The 17,176-nt window shown below is 46.1% G+C and overlaps 1 protein-coding gene across 3 annotated transcripts in view; it reads right to left on the bottom strand.

The window, feature by feature from the left end:
- The window catches only part of ENAH (ENAH actin regulator), a 1,361,004-nt gene that overhangs the window by 67,706 nt on the left and 1,276,122 nt on the right, over positions 1 to 17,176 (bottom strand). For all 3 annotated transcript variants that reach the window (XM_069608703.1, XM_069608701.1, XM_069608702.1), the window contains one exon: positions 2,260 to 2,338. In XM_069608703.1, coding sequence (XP_069464804.1) covers positions 2,260 to 2,338 — 79 coding nt within the window. The remainder of the gene's footprint in view (positions 1 to 2,259; positions 2,339 to 17,176) is intronic.

The following is a 17,176-nucleotide window of genomic DNA, read 5'->3' as shown; positions in this document are numbered from 1 at the left end:
TAAACATACGCATTTTTGCCTCCCGACCAACTTCAAACCCCACCCACCCCCAGGTAGGAAGAGGTTGTTGGAGACAACTAGTGAAGCCTTTGGTCTGCTTGCAGGATGTCCAGCGGTCACAATTGCATTGGTAATTTTCAGTGTTGTTTTTTGGGTCTGGCTTATGGTAACCGGCAAGCTGGGCAGGATGGACATTGGTGAAGGATGACTGCTTTAATTACCATGAAGTTGAAGGAACCCCAGGACACTTCAGGCTCAGTGAGTTGGTTGGGTGACCTCATATAGAGTCAGGCAGGCTCTAGGTAGGCCCCCTAGGTATGCCTCGCTTCATTGTGGTGACCAGCCTCGAGTCCCATGAGCGATGACTTTACAGAGTGTAAGGCCTTCAGGCATTACTGTGTCAGATCAGCACCGATGTCCCTTTCACAATCAGGTCCAGGCACACTTCTAAGATTCAGAGAAAGGGGAGAGCTGTGCAGGACATGTGACTAGTTAAGCCCACCACTCTAAGGGAGGAAGGCACCAGATAAAGGTCTCCCCTTGTTGCAAGAAGATGGTCCATCAGTATCCATGTGGGTGGCTTTACCAAAACTAGTCAGCAGCTCTAGTTCTCTAGGCGTTCCTTCATTGCGTCTTTAGTCTCTTGGTTCCTGGGGGTTAGAGAGAATAGCTGAAAAACTGGTTGGATCCGAAATTCAGGCTGGGAGCCACTGGAGCCAACCAACGGAAAGGATATGCACCATTCAAACAGGCAGAGGCTGTGACATCATCGACCCCCGACCATCACATATCTGCCCAGCAACAGACATATCCCAGCTGGAGCGTTGATTGGGACCAGAAAGTCCCAAGATGCAGTTTCACCCAGATAGAGGCACAAATGACTAACCAGAATTCCTTGACTGGACCGGCACATACGTGCATGACCAAATATAGCAGTTTCCAATCTGAAACGGCAGGAAGACTTCTAAAAAGCAAGATGGCACAAAGAACACAGCTTGTATCATAAGGAGCAGCCATTTTGAGTGTATGGTACTATACATTGCTGGTGCACAATAGTGCACTATAAAATAAAGCTAAAATAGATTCTCCTCCACAAGCCTGTTCTGTGCACATCAAAAGGAGTAACAAAAGAAAAAGAGACACAAAGTGACCCACCAGCACTCCACTGAAGGCCAGCTGTGTTGCTGCATTTAAAAAGGTGAAAATAAAATGGTTGATGATCACCTTGCACTGTGAGCCAGAAGTACTGCCCAGTGCACCTCAAATAAAAGGAGTACACTACAAGGCTAAAAAGCCTTCAGTCACCCCCAAATCCGGCCAAAGTCAAGGCGAAATACATAAAAGATATACTAGGGCCTCTATTTAAGCCAACAAAGGGAAATCTGCAAAACGTTCCCCTAACACTAATTTCAACACGTACCATCCAGGGCACACGTCCTAAAATGTGTGTTGGGGGAGGTTTGGAGAGGAGGGGGGAGGGGGGCGTTGGGAGGATTTCAGGGGTAAGGGGCATCCGAAGGGGTGCTACTCGTTAAAATGACAACTGCAGAGTGACGTCACCAGAATTGAGCATATCAGAGAAATATGCAACTGATATTCTGTTGGCTTTGCATAACCAAACAACGTGCATATGGCGAATAGGCATTTGTCTTCCATCAATACAAAAAATAACCCCAGATGAAATGTTTTTCTAACAGTGTTGACAAATTATAAAAGATGTGCATGTTTAAAACCCAAGCATCGATGCCTAGGTTTACACAGTTTTTACTCTTTCATCTAGTCATATGGTGTAGTTGAGATGTACCCAACCTGCGAACCACGGTTCGAATCAATAAAACTCGTGTACCCTCTAACTTGATCCCTGGTTCCATCAAACAAAAATGTTGACTCAGATGTAGCTCAAATCCTGCGACCCAGAGTATGGGTGCGAAAGAGAATTAACTGGGAGAGTGCCAGCAGCTCAACAAATCAAAGTGGTGTTCAGTATTAGGTCGTTCACTAGCATCAAGTGACGCGGTCTTGGGCAGCCCATAGGCTCAGGGAAGTATTTTCTGCAAACCTTGACGGGACATGATGCATCTCAAATTCAACTAAACCTACTTTTATTTTTTAATGTGAATGTGTTAGTAACGACTGGATGCAGAAGTATATGAAATCGCCATGTAGTACACAAATTGATATTTCAGAACCATCAACATTTTCCTCATCTATAAAATAAATTAACTGAGCGCCCAGCTGCGTTATTACTCATTTTATTACCTGTTTCAATCGGTCATAGTCTACACCTTCTGACTGCACTCCATTGGCACTCGGTGGCCCAGATGACGCAGATTTTGGTCTATACAGCCAACAGAAAAGGATATTAGAAATGATTTATTTCTTGAACATACAAATATCAATTTGGGTTTATGAATAGCAACAGTGAATTCCTCAAGATCACAATACTGTGCCACAAACACAAAAATATAGCATTTCAACTATTTTAGGACACACTCATTTGATTTACAAAGTTCAATTAGATTGAACACCACAAATTATATTTAACCTGTGCGTATATTTACAACCCATGTACAATTGCCATTTTTTAAGTTACAAAACAAATAATTGCATATACATGGGCATACACAAACTAATTTTAGTTTATTGTTAAAACCAGGATAACACGAGGGGCGTGGCCGGGAGTGCCAGCGATGTGGCTGCTCCCTTGATGGCCTCCGTGGGGAAGCCTGCAGCACACACTGAAAACGTAGGGTTCCCGCCGCCCTGAAAACAATGAGCGACCTGGGGCGGGAGTTGGAGCCCATAACGCACTGCAGGTCCCGGGAACGAAGCAGGTGAAATTCTGCAGCACTCGCGCCTGAAAAACTCAAGATGGCGCCTGGACTGGGGAGGCTTCGCCACGACTCGGAGGGGCTGGGGCATAGCCCAAGCATAGAGGCGCCCAGGCGGAGGGTCGCTGCAGGCGGGGTGTCTCCAGCTTCACCACCCCCCCTCAGCTTCTGAGGGACTCGGCAGCTGAGAAGCACTCGACTGCCCCCCTCCACCCCAGCGACTTCACACCAGCCCGGGGCTCAGCACAGCGCGCCCCTTATAGCGGCCCGGGGCGCGTGTGACTCGGCAGCCCCCTGCTGCATCCAGACTGAGGGGGAGTGCACCCCCCCGCATCTCCACATCAGCCCGGGGAGTGGGAAAGGACGCCCACGCCGACCCGCTACCTGCTGGGTGCTCGCTGGCCCATCAGCCCCTCACAGCGGGCCGAGGTGCTTAACTCAGCAGCCCCCGGCATCATCCGGACCTCACTATTGTTCCGGCCCCGCGAGGATACGCTCCACTACAACATCTCTGGCTGCAACCACCCCTCTCTGCAACAGCCTGGGGCCCCCGCCCCCCTCCTTGTAGCTGCCTGGAGGCCAGAGGCCACGTCCGTGCCCTGGACCCATGATGGTCCCGTAGGGGAGGACCGCGTTTGCTGCAGCGGCCTGGACACGAAAACCCCTGAAACCACCTCCATATCCTGAGGCGCCGCGGCCCACGACAGCCCCCTGTGAGGAAGCCACGGCCATAGTGCCTATAACTCTTGGCTCCCTCTCCTCCTCGCTCGGGGAGATAGAACTACCTGGATCATCTGGAGGTGGCCTGTGTTACGGAGAATTCTCATTCAATGGCTAATTTCCCTTACCTAGTGAGTCCCCCAGCAGCTTTGCTGGATTTCTGGAGTTTATTGTTTCCACTTGGTAAGAGTGTGAGCTGTCCCCCCCCCACTCTTACCCATGTTTTGCCATGTGTAATTCATCTGTTTTTGTGATTGTGTGCTCTGGAGTAAACCACTTCAGTAGCCCCACTCTTGTGTGTTACACAGCACCTTCAGTGCAGTGACACAGGGTTGTCTTTTTAGACTTCCCACCGACTCCATTTGTGGGGCTGACTACTGTCCCCCAGAAAAGGGTAAAGTTGCCATTAACTTTACATAGTCATTTAACCACAGATCCAGTACACCCCATCTTACATGGAGTATTGGAAAGAGTTACTTCTTAGTCCTTTTCATCTACACCTCCTAGAGCCTTGTTTTAGCTCTTTTAACATTTAGACTTGGCTGGTGGCAGTGGTATCTACCCTAACTTTTCTACTGCAATTATACTATATAAACGTGGTATTGTTTTAGGCTATTATATCAGCCTCGAACATAAACCTGCTTGACCAAATACCCTTTCTTTTGGCTCCGGTCGTGTTTATTCGCCATTTCTTTTTTGTTAAAGTCCTTCTTGTGTTTTACTTTGCGCGGCAAACCAGGTTTGCCTTCTTTGTTCACTGTGTTTTGGCGGGCTTCTGCCAAGAAGCCCTCCTCTAGGCGCCCGAGTGTCTAGGTGGGCTGAATTTGAGGGATGGGTGTAGTCACCCCCAGCACAGGGTATCCTAGGAAACCCAAGACGCACTTTGCCATGATGGGCTGAGGTGGTTGTCCGGGCTGGACAACCCCCCTGCTGCGTGATTGACAGCCAGGCTGTGTGAATGGGGGATTTTCGCTTAAAAGGCAGGACTCTTGGGCTGGAAGTCAGAGTCGCCACTGGAACTACAAGGAACCGAAGAGAAGCAGAGAAGACGACTGCTGCTGCAACTACCCCGTCCCGGTGAAGCCCTGCTGCAGTCCTGAGCTATCTACCCTTCGACAACCAGAGAAGATCCAGTCCGGAGTCTTCTTCCCTTGAGCTTGGTGGGGTTAACAAGCTCATCTTCCACAGCCAGAGGATCCTCTTAGTGGTTGAAATCACTGCACACTGCTGTAGTGGTCCGGATAGCCATCTGAAGAGCCTCTCGTGTTTTTAAGCAGCGCCCCTTTTATTCACCGTCGCTGCTGCTGGCTTCGTCCCTGCGTAGTGCAGACCCCTCCAGACGTCCTTCTCGTCACCACGACCAAAGCACCAGGAACCGTGGGTCTGCAGGAAACTACCAGGAACAACTGCCGTGGCACCAGCTTCTTCCTTGAATAAGGTACTGTGTTCTGCTTCGAGAAGCTATTGTGAATCCCTGTTCTCTTCATCCAAGGCTTGCCCTCATCTTCCCTCCTTATAACTTTTGCTTCCTCTGTTGACAATATCTAAGTACTCCTGGCAACGTTGAATCTTGAACTGTCCGACTGTGTGATCCTCGACAACAGGAAACCGGTTCCACTTGACATTGGCTGCGGCCTATTGACTCTGTGTACGAGTGTTCTCTGATTCTGTCTGCCCTGACAAAAGTATTGCCTATGATTTTTGCCCCCAACTCTCTCTGGTTAACTCGGGTGCAAAGTGTGTTTTTGCCCCGGTAACATTTCTTGCCGCGGATACGCTTATCTTTAGTAAGACTGAACTGTCATTACTGTCAAAAAGTGATTTCATATGTATTCCCGGTAACGTCTTTTGTTTCACAACACCGCTTCGTTAAAACATAGGGTACTTACCTTGAGTTATCCTATACCAAGTGAATTGGTTGTGTGTAGTGTATTTTAGGTGTGGTTTTGAATTTAAAAGAAGTGTTGTGTTTTATAACAGATGGTTTAAAAATAAATGTACTTCTATTTTTTACCTGAAACCTTGAGTCAGTGTTTGCTTGAGTCACAGTAATTGTGGTCCCTTTGTGTAATCTCTGCTACTGCTCATATACTCTTGAGATAAGCCTGGCTGCTCCGCTACTGCTACCACTTTAACATAGTAGTACAGGCTTGTGGCAAAGGTAAAACTTGTATTGCCACCTGTAGTCTTAATTGTGTGTAGTGGTCCCTAAGGGCACTGCACAGGATTCTGCCTAACAGCCGGCATTCCCCATCGCCCGGATCTCGCACTTGGAAGCCTAACTGCTCAGTAACTAGCGGCAAGTGGGAGGCCCTGATCGGTCCTCCTTGAAAACACTTCGGCAGTAGGGGCCATCTTGCACCTGACCCGCTGCCCCCCTTGGGTGGACATCCCTCCTGGGGTGCCCCTGCCCACTCTCCTGCCCCACCTCCCTGCACCAAAAAGCTTGGGACAGCTTCACGACCCCACAGCCTTGGGGGCCCACTGTCCACGGGAGCACCTGCCCCAACAAGTACTAACCAGGGAACCAGGATTTACGCTTCAACATCAGGCCGTATTGGGCCTCAGACAATAGCCTCCCCCACTCCACACCTCTGAGATCTCCCTGGTCTGCCTACCCCACTCTCAATCGGGGCAATGGCGAAGCAATCAAAAGCAGGCAAAAATTCAGACATCACCACCATGTTGACATCTACTGATAAAGGAAAGAAACTTGACCCCCCCCCATCCAAGCTCACTCCACAGAAAACTCAAGAGGATAAACGAGCACTTGCTACCAAAGAGGACATACAGGCCTTTATGGCCGACATCAAATCGGAATTTAGATCCTGCATGACGGAGCTCACCACCAAACTAGACCAAAGATAAATATTGCGGAACAAATCATCTATATGGTTTAGAGTCCCTGACCAATATGGACCTTGGTTGGTTACAACTTGTGGAGGGGAAGTTCTGGAGAAAAGTTCTTAGTCTCCCCCGATGCATTCCCATGGCTATGATTAGGCTTGAGCTGGGCATTCTTTCTCTTAAGGCTATGGTTCTGAGGAAAAGGTTGGAATTCTACATCAGGTTTAACAACAGACCTACAAACAACCTCCTCAGGACCATTAAAGAGGATACTTCTGCGGGCAAACAGATAAAATTTGAAACCCAGATTAATACTCTGATTGAAGAAATCAGTTGGTCCCCGGAGTGGGGTAGGGAAAATGAACACCTGATTATTAGTATGCGAAATCGCTTAAAACTATGGGATTGGCAGAGTAATTTTATTCATCTGGGACGTCTGAAAAGCTATGGCTTCATCACATTCATACTCTATACCTATATGAAGCCTCAGCTATATTTAAATCTATGCCCGTCGGACCAATTGAGGCGCTTTATACTACTCTTACGCTTCAATTATTTACCAGTTTTGACAGCCCGTGGCGCATCAATGGGCCTGCCTACCACAGCTAGATACTGCAGAATATGTGAGTCTATATCTACGCCGGAGACGGCATGCCACGTACTAACAAAATGCAGTAGGCTAAAAACGAGGCATATGAAATATCTGAAGGAATTTGTCCATGACAATGATCAAATCACACACCCAGATTTTTGGAATCAATGTACCAATTCCCTAAACCCTAAACTGCACCTAGCACTTTTCCAGGTGTGGCGTGAGGCTACTACATATTTGAAAGCAAGCACAAGGGTGGCCATCCATATGCATAAGGGGTTTTACCTTTAGCAAATAGTCTTATAATATTTATTTAAAACTTTATTATGGATCTGATCTGTATAATTGTTTCTTTTCTGCCTCGATTGAACGATCGATCTGTGATGAATTTTATAGTGTCTATAATGATTTCTTTTTGTATATCTCAACTTATTTTATAGTTTAAGTGTTTAATGTAATTTATGTGTAAAGTTTTTACATTTTGTATAAAACTGTATCACATTAATAATAAATAAATAAATAAAATATTGCGGAACAAATCATTTGCGGGGGCTAATAACTGGTGTGACAACCTTCAAGTCCATGTGGTTGTGTCAACTGTATCCATTTTATTACTCATGACCGCAGAAGCCTCATTTAAGACACTGGCAAGGACCTGGAGCTCTCTGAATGCATAGATGGAGGATATTTTGAGGAACCCCACCAGTAATACAAAATGTGACTGTGACCAGACACTAGAAATCATGTTCAGGGATTCCAAGGCCAGCAAACCATTTAATAGAGTTTCTCAGCTAAGCCCAAGTTAGCAATACTACTTTACCAATATACAAAAACAGTCTTTGGGCAATCATTAGCTTGTACATAGACAGATATTCGTTATTTTGGATATCCTACCCAACAGAGTGAGAGCCAACCATCTACCCACTTAGCTTTCCAGATAATTTTAAACTTTCATGTGATAAAGGGCTAATAAGTCCACTGCTGTATGAGAAAGGTGAATCCACAAAGTTCATTGTTTTGGGAAAACACTGAAAGGTAGCAACTGGCTTCCATCTCGAATAGGGAACACCTCAGATTTGTTCTTGTGTATATTAACACATGTCACAAGCTGAAGGATACAGTATTAGCTGACTACATTATAAGAGTCTTTATTTAGATAGCAAAGAGCTTAGGGAAGGCTGAGTTATGTTGGTGATTTTCCAAACAAAGTAGATCAAGCTTCCATGCTGGGCTATAATCCCTCCCTCTTTTTCTTAGGGTCTGCTTTAAAGGCAGTAAGACAAGAGTCACTTACAAGCCATGGTGTTTGACGAGCTCAACACTTAAGAAACCGGCTTGTTCAATAATTGAACAGCAGTGAAGAATCGAAACTAGTTCCAAGGGAACAACAAACAGCCAAACTTACAGAAACAAAAAAATAGAATATCTAAAAACTACCATATATCAAGACCGAACAGCATATGGTCCATCAATTAATTCAGATTAAAAGATAACCACACACCCTCATACAGATCAGATTGCTTTTTCTTGTACATTATTTTCTTATAGTTGAACAGTACAAGCAAATCATTAAACCAAGCTACAGTCTGAGGTCTCTTTCTGGTTTTCCACACGTCGGCTTGTGAGCTATTATTAATGATCTAACAATCCACATTTTTGTTCCAAATTTGATACTGAAGTTGTAACCTCTCCCCCTCCCCCGGACCAAGTGCAGTATTGCATGCTCTAGCAATATTGATGTTAGTCACTAGATCTATCCAGACAAGAACTTCGATCAAAAAATGATTTTGGAACAATCCCACAGCATATGCAGCAACGTCCCTCTCTCCCTCCCCCAACATAGGTGTTATTCCAGTAGACCCAATGAATGCATCTTGTCTGGAGTCCAATACAATCTGCCCAAAGTTTTCTGACATATTAGGCGCAGGTTGAGATCAATTTTCATCAGTGTTTCTCCCTCATCTAATCGCCCCTTCCCATTTTTCTTGTAGCTTCAGCATGTTGGTGGATTTCCAAATAAAGTAGATCAAGCTTCTGTGTTGGACTGTAATCCTTCACTCTTTCTTTTAGTGTTTGCTTTCAAGGCAGTAAGAAAATAGTCACTAACAGGCCATGGTGTTTTACATGCCCACCACATCTTTTTTGGAATACGTGGTCTTTCTGGCCAGGAAGTAGTCGGTCTGGTTCGCACCATACAAGTATGTCAGCTTCTCATTTTAGCCATTGTCACCCTGCCGAACACCTTACCTCCTTCGGTAGTCAGACCTCCTGGGCTTAGCTTTCTTTACCAAGACCCTCTACTCTGTTCCTGAGCCAACCATCTAGCCCCTTAGTTTCCCGATTGTGCCTCTTCTTTCTCTGCTTTGCAACAGGTCACCTTCGCTCCTCTATCTCCCTCACCTCCTCGTCGATTCACCAAACTCTAGTCTGGCCTCTGCACCCTATTGATTACCTCATCCTATCCGCCTCTCAATGATGTATTACTTTTCTGCTCATCTCTGAAATGTCGCCAGCTTGCTTTCCTTTGTTTTCTCCATTGCCGCCTCTCCAGATCTCTATTCGTTGTTTAACTTCACTGCCTCTCCCCCTGCTTGGTCAGTACCACCTCTTGACTCTGCTCAATCCTGCTTCTTGCCTCCTCACTACTAAACATGCACTGACTTGCTTCTCCACCATAAAACTCCTGTTTCACACACTATTCAGATCAGTCTGGTGCATTTACAGGGGACTGGATTGGCCCTTTGATTCTGTAATTGTATTATTGGTTTCAGCTACGGTGTTGGGGAAAATAAACTTCTTGATTGCTTGGCTGGCGAAGGAACAATCATTTGCTCTGCTGTAGATACTTTTCTTAAAGCCGCTACACAGGTTTGCAGAAGAAGTCTTTAATAAGGCTGGCCAGAATCTTGCATTTATTTTGCAGCTGGATGAGGTGGAGGACATTCACTGAAGGCTCATGCTCCAGTGGGTGAGCGATGGACACAACAAAGTTTACTAATTTGGACTGTTGCTCAGTGGACTCCCACGTTGCGGTCATCCCAAGGAATGAGCATGATGCATTAGTGATATACCTGCTGAAGCCCACCTCTGTTTCCTACCATGCATAAGTCATCTCATAGACCTACCCAGCCCTGAATGTCACCACCTCTATGGTCCATCCGCTGCTCCCTCCATCAGGCTGAGCAACGCTGGCTCAAGTCTGGGACAGCTACCGATTTATCTTCTTTATCATCTCTACACTCTGGACTGTCCTCTCTACTAAGCAACAATATTTCCATTTCCTCTTTGCTTCACTTGCTTTTCATTTTCCTCGTCTTTTTCAAAACCTTAGCTGCATACTTTCCCTCCTCCGGCTGACCATTCATCTTTTTTGCCTCCCTCTCTGCATCCGACTTTGCCAACTATTTCACATCCAACATTTTTCAACTTTGTTCCTCTATTCAATCCTCTTCAATTGCCCCTTCATCCTTTAACTATACTACATCCTCTTCCCCCAAGCGGTCTACATTCCACCCTCTTCTGGATGGTGATATTTCCTACGTCCAAGCTAGGGCTCATCCTACTGTGTCCCCAGATGACTGTCTTCCCTAATTCACCCAGTCTTCGTCACTTCTGCCTTATCTCGCAGTTCTTTTTAATATTTCACTTTTCTTCTCTTTAGTAACCTCTCACTTCAAGCATACCTCTATCCTCCCCATCTTCAAAAAAACTACTCTTGTCTACTCTTCCTTCCAATTTCCATCCCATTTCTCTTCTTCATTTTCTTTCTAAGCTTCTAGAGTGCATTGTTTACTCCAAAGTTTCCTCTTTAATTTGCTGTCTTCTACCTACTTTCCAGTCTGGTTTTAAGCCCAGTCACTCTACAGAAACTAACATTCTGTCTGTTTCTAACTCACTTATCGCCACTCTTAACTTTCTTCTCTTCTCTTTCTCCTTGATCTCTGTGCCGCATTTGATACAATCAATTACACAATTCTTACTTCTCTGACCGACTTCAGTTTCCATGATTCACTTCTAAACTGGTTTCATTCTTACCTCTCAGGGCACACTTTCTCAGTTTCCTGGGCTGGTCACTCCTTCTCTACCCTTCCCTCTGTTACACAGTGTTCCTCAAGGATGTGCTCTTGGTTCTCTTTTCCCCTCTACACAGCTCCTCTTGGTTCCATTATCTCGACCTCTGGCTTCTCTTACGACCTCTATGCAGATGATTCACAAATCTTTCTCTGTTTGATTCTATTTGCTCTTCTCGGTCTACCTGTCTTCTGGCCATTGAATCCAGGGTGTCTGCCCAGTATCTCCACCTCAATCGCTCGAAAAAACTAAGATCCTGTTTTTGCCTGCCTCTACTATTCCCCCCTTCTCTTTTCCAACCCCTCTGCCCGCAATCAGTGTCATTTTGTATTCTCTGCTATCCTTTTCTACTTCTGTCTCTTCCATTTCTCGTTCTTGTCACCATCAACATTTCTTATTCGGAAAGCTCGGTTTCATACTTTTTCCACCACACTAAGCTTATTTCCGCTCTAGTTTGCTCCCGTCTGTTCTATTGCGCTTATCTTTGGTCTTCCAGCATCTCATCTTTCCCTTCGCTCCATTTATCAGTCTTCTATTTGAGTTCTCTGCACCGTTACCCCACTCACCCGTGATGCAATCTCTTCTGCTCTGTACTGGCTCTCTTGTAAAGAATAGTCTACTTTTTTATTTTCTTTGTACTGTTTTCAAGTGCCTTTATGGCCTCACTCCCTCATCTCTCTTCCTGGATTTCTTTCTACTCTCCAGCCGGTTCACTTCATTCTGAATCTCCATTTCTTCGGACTGTTTCCCGTACCCCATGTGCCGCATCACAATTCCGTTAATTTGCTCTTCTTGGCCCTAAGAATTGGAACTCTTCCTCATTCTCTGCATTCTATTTCCTCTTTTCAAACCCATCTAAAACGTTTACTCGCGGATTGATCTCTTCAGCTAATCACTGCACTGCTGGTTACTCTGTACAGCACTTCGGCGTCAAATAAAAATACCAAAAAGATACAATTACAAAATGCAGTATTCATGGGAATCCATGGCAGTGGACTAGCAGTAATAAGCTCCTGCATCTCCAGTAGCCTAAGACCACCAGACCTGTCTATACCAAGGTCAGTCCTCTTTGATCCTTGCACATATTAGTTGCTAGCCCAATAGTTTTTTTTTTTTTACAAGTTTGCCCTACAAGTTCCTTCCCCTCAGGGAATTATACAGGGTCTTGTCTGAATGGGGGGTTGGGGTGGGGTTTGTCACGCCACTCTGAGTCCAGGCAGTTACTAGTACTTCAACCTTTAGGACCACTGATTGGCTTACAAAGGCCTGGTTCATTGGCAAGTGCCACACTAGTGTCCTGCTTCAGACTAGGGGTGTCAAAATCTGATGGCAGAGGTGTTCCAAGGCAGTTCTCCCATTAATATGAAGGTCAGAGTTTGAGCTAGGCAGTTGAACCTGGGTGTTCTAGCCTGCCATTTTCCTCACCCAGGGAGTCCAATGACCCCGATTGATGGGTTCAGAATGTGCAGGGGCTCGGACACTTCATGTTTGGGGTTTTGAGTCAGATTATACATTAGTTTGCCTCTCCCCTTCCCACTGAAATATTTTCCCTTATGTGCTTTATCGGTCTATAATGGTCTATAACCATCACGTGGTTTGTCATGGACGGCACGGCAGTGATATTTAGACCAATGACTTGGGAGCCATGGTCTTCTCCCCACTCCCCCTTTTGTCAGGAGAATCAGCCCTCTATCTCAAATGTACAATAAAAGATTTGCATAAAGAAAAAATAGTGCAAGTCTTTCCCAGAGGGCACAGGCCAGGTCATAAACCGACAGCACAAATTAAAGTTGTTTTACCTAGTGCGTACCCCTTGCAAGATCAATGGACCTGGACATCATGCCATTGACTAATTGTTTCGCAGTGGGTGCAGTACATATCAATCGCACAATATTTATGAAATTATCACCCAATTTGCATAAAATCAAATCTAAATGGCTGTTGCAAGGAATCAACTCCCTTATCGATGGGTCTAAAATAACAACTGCAACTTGAAAGTTAACCAATATAAAAAAAACATACAGATGCTGGTTTGGTATGACAGCAGATTGATCCGGTAGAACTACATTGAACACAAGCAGGACAAACCAGCGTGCAAATATAGCAAAAGTTATATGTAGGTTGGTTGAATAGCGACAGTGCTCTATAAAAAGGAATACATCAAGTCCAGTTTGAAGCCAAAGAACTAGAAGCTTTTCTAGACAAGCAAGGGAGCATACCTTTGTCCAAGGAATCTTGATACATGAGGGCCAACAGGTTAGAAAGTTCCTAACGGAATTCTAAGGACAAGTCATCTGGGACAAGGCAGTCTTCAGTTCAGCAATAGCTTCCACTGATGTCTTTCAAAAAGAAACGTGGCTCACCATAGTGACTTAGTCCAAGGGGACTTTAGGCTTGAGATATTTTAGTCTATATGATGAGCCACCTTCTTACTCGCATGTCCAGTCCCCTTTCCTTCAAATATATGGGAGAATACGAAGTATTACTCCCTCAAGCGGATAAAGTACTCTTGGTAAAGGTTTCTGGATAAACAACCCTAGCATCAGATGTGGCACTAGTAGGCATGCAGTGGTGTTTGCGAAAGGCTAAGGGAAAGCCCAGGTGGCCATTTTGCTTCTCAGTGAACATGCCTCCGACATGCCATGCCCATGGCTATTGCTTTGACTAGCAAGGAAAACCTTAGGAAAAACCTTGTCCTGAAGTGTGTAGAATTCTGAAATGCCACATGCAATCCACCAAGCAATAGAAGCCCTGGAACCCTTCCTGCCTGGTTGGGAGCCACTAAATTTTAGCCAACCAGATAGTCATCCTTCTTAATACTCATAATCCTGGCCAGGCACATTTCAGAATGCAGCAACTGCCTAGAGTATGGAGTGGATCCACTATGCCTTTCAACGGAGAAGGTGGGCAAAACTACCGCCTGATCAATGTAAAGCTAAGAAACCGCATTCGAAAGAAGGATGGGCAGGTGAAGAACTACCTTCTTCCTGTGAAAGACTTCAAGCCTCAGACTGAGCTTGGATCTTGCTGTTTGTCAGCCAACTGCAACACGTAGGTAGCTTTCCAAGTGAGCAAATGGATGTCTGCAATTGCAAGGGGTTCCAACGGCTTGTGTGACAATGACAATACTGCTACATTAAGGGAGCACACAAGTCGAGGTGCTTAGACTTGTAGGAAAAGTCAGCCAGTCAAAATTATGCCTAATCACTGGGAATGAGGTTGAAATGAGAGTTTGGGGAAAGTGGGGTCAGAATCAGGCAATTGAACCGTCAGGACCTTCAGGTCCGAAAACCAGAACCTGGCTGGTCAGTGTGTAGTCACCAGTATGAGTGACATTCCAAGCCTGTTTCCACGTGACAAATCATGAGTTTGCAGAACCGGTGAAAGGCACAGGTGTTCATAGCCACTCATGAAATGTGGATACCATCCATCAAGGACCCGCTCCCCAGATGCCCTACTGAGAGGCAAAGTGCCTGCATTCTTGGGGGAAGTGAAACGATTTGCTTGCAGGGTCCCCCAGAGTTGGAACAGCTGATCTAGGACACGCCGAGGGAGTTCCTACTCCTGGTTTGCTTTTTCAAGTCTCTCAGTCTGTCGCCTCAACATTGTCTTGCCTCACCAAGAAAAGAGCACTGGGGAAGAGGACTTGGCCAGACCACTTGCACATCTTCGTCTCAGCACACAAGACAAATCCTTGTGCCTCCTTGCTCATCAATGTAGAACACTTCAGTGGTTTCGTCAGTCTGCACCAGCACTACGTTCCCCACAATAACGGGTAGGAACCTTATCAGAGCCTGAAGAATGTTTCTAGTATGTTTTTGTTGTCCTCAATACTTTGGGAACCATGGACACTACTGCTGTAGAGTGCACTATATCTGGATATGGTTTCAGTCCAGATTACCCCCTAGTAAGGAAGTTCTGAACAGCAAATGCCTTGCAGAAAATTGAATACTTTAGATAACCAGAGAAACGCTTCCAGGAAGGAAGCAGGAACGTCCACCTTGACAGACTGGTAATTCAGGAGTTCATTACATGACCCTAGCTAGGTACTGTTAACCTTTCGACACCCAGTCTGGCAAAAGAAACCGTCAGTGCACAAAAGCATCTGAGAAACAATGCTCTGGGCAGATGTATTCAAAAGGATGTGCGGCACTGTCTCTTCCAGGTCGTTGACCCTCTTCAGAGTGGGGAACCCCTGACTACCTCGGTACTACACAAAAGCAAGAATGGGCCGCCAGTCAATGAGAAATCTGAGTTATCGGTCAAGCTGCCCATCCAAAGTCGTAAAGGAGAGTGAGGAAAATGTAGGAAAAATGTAGGAAACATTTGTCAGGGCTTCCTAGGTCACGGCTGCCCAACCAGTTGAACTGGTAAATTTGTATGCCCTTCAGACAAAGGTGAGCTTCCATAGCCACCATGAGTTTGGTCAATACACACGGAGTGTAGAATATTCCCCAACTAGGGGCAGGCAAAGATATTTTTGGCGTTTTGGTCCAATCGGAATATGTAAGGGTCCTACAGGTACCGTGTACAAAAGCAATTCCCTTAACACAGGGCTGACCAGATGTGGCCAAGCATGGCTATGTTGAACTTTTCTATGGGTAGGAAAAGACAGGCGTGAGTTACAACCACCTTCAGGCCTGCCTGGTTCTTTGCCAGGATGGTGAACCCGGAAAAGAACCCCAGAAATCTTTTGAAGATAACCCCTGGAGACCACCATAATCACCCATGGTCTGATGCAATTGTCCCCTATCCTAATATAACTCTGAAACCCGCCTCCAGAGGCATTTTGCTTATCCAGGGACATGCAATACTTTATTGTCCTGTCAATTGTGAAGGAGGGTGGCAGAAGAAACACCTGGGTGCTGTGTTCATTCCTTGGAATTATTAGGGAAAAGACAGGGCGCCTGTTCATCCAGTCCGGGAGGACACAAGACCACCCAAGGGTCTGTAACTGTTGTCCTGTCTGCAGCCCAAATATGATTTAAAGGACTTCTATGACTAATATAGCCAAGGACAGCCTTTTGAGTCCTTTTTTTTTATTAACTAATTTTCTGTGCAGCTGTGATACAGCCTGGAAGCCTTGAAAGAGAGAAGGAACAAGTTACTTACCTGTAACTGTTGTTCTCCAGCATGGGTCTGGCATGGATTCACATGCTCATGAATATTCCCCGTCGTCAGGCTGGGAATCCTCGGTAAAGAAAAAACCAGTATCAGTTTCGTTTCTGACCTGTCTTTCGTAGTAGTAACCAATGACTGGTCTCTGCGTCATACTGACCACAGCCAATGACTGCCCTCTACCTAAGCCCCGCCTCTGGCAGCCATCTTCAGATTTGGAAGCCTGTGAAGTGGCAGTATGACCAAGTGAAGAGCCGCAGAGGGGTAGGCGGGAGGGTTCGCATGTGAATCCATGCCAGACCCATGATGGACAACAACAGTTACAGGTAAGTAACTTGTTCCTTCTCCAGCATGGGGTCTGGCATGGATTCACATGCTCATGAATAAAGAATACATAGCAGTACACACATGCACAACCACGGGAGGTGGCAAAGGCTCAACATTAAGCATTACATCAAACTCAACATTAAGCAATCTTACCTCCTCACCAGGCTCACCTCAGGCGAACAGGTTGCGCAGCACTGCTTGGCCGACCCTGGACTCCTCCCCTGGAATCCCGATTGACGCAGTAGAATTTCGTGAAGGTGTGCGTCGACCTCCACGTCGCAGCCCTGCATATGTCCAGCAGGGGCACACCAGATAGGAACGCTGTGGTAGCTGCGATCGCTCTGGTGGAATGGGCTCTCGGACGGCCAGGCAGCGGTCGGTTTGACATTACATGATACAGCCGGAGAGCCATCTGGAAATGGAAGCCTTCGAGAGAGCCTTCCCCTGGTTGACAGGTCCAAAGTTCACAAAGAGTTGTGACGTCTTCCGAAAACACTTCGTGCGGTCCACGTAGAACTTCAGCGCTCTAGCCACATCAAGCGAGTGCAAAGTCCTCTCAGCCGGCGACGAAGGCGACCGGAAAAACACAGGCAACACCAAGGGTTCGTTGAGGTGGAAGTCCGACGGCACCTTGGGCATGAAGGAGGGGTGCGTCCTGAGCACCACCCTC

Source organism: Ambystoma mexicanum, chromosome 4q (genome assembly GCF_040938575.1).
Source record: "Ambystoma mexicanum isolate Mex_15411 chromosome 4q, UKY_AmexF1_1, whole genome shotgun sequence".
In the NCBI taxonomy this organism is placed as follows: Eukaryota; Metazoa; Chordata; class Amphibia; order Caudata; family Ambystomatidae; genus Ambystoma; species Ambystoma mexicanum.
The sequence above is the reverse complement of the archived record's forward strand: the minus strand, read 5'-3'. Positions and strand labels throughout refer to the sequence as shown.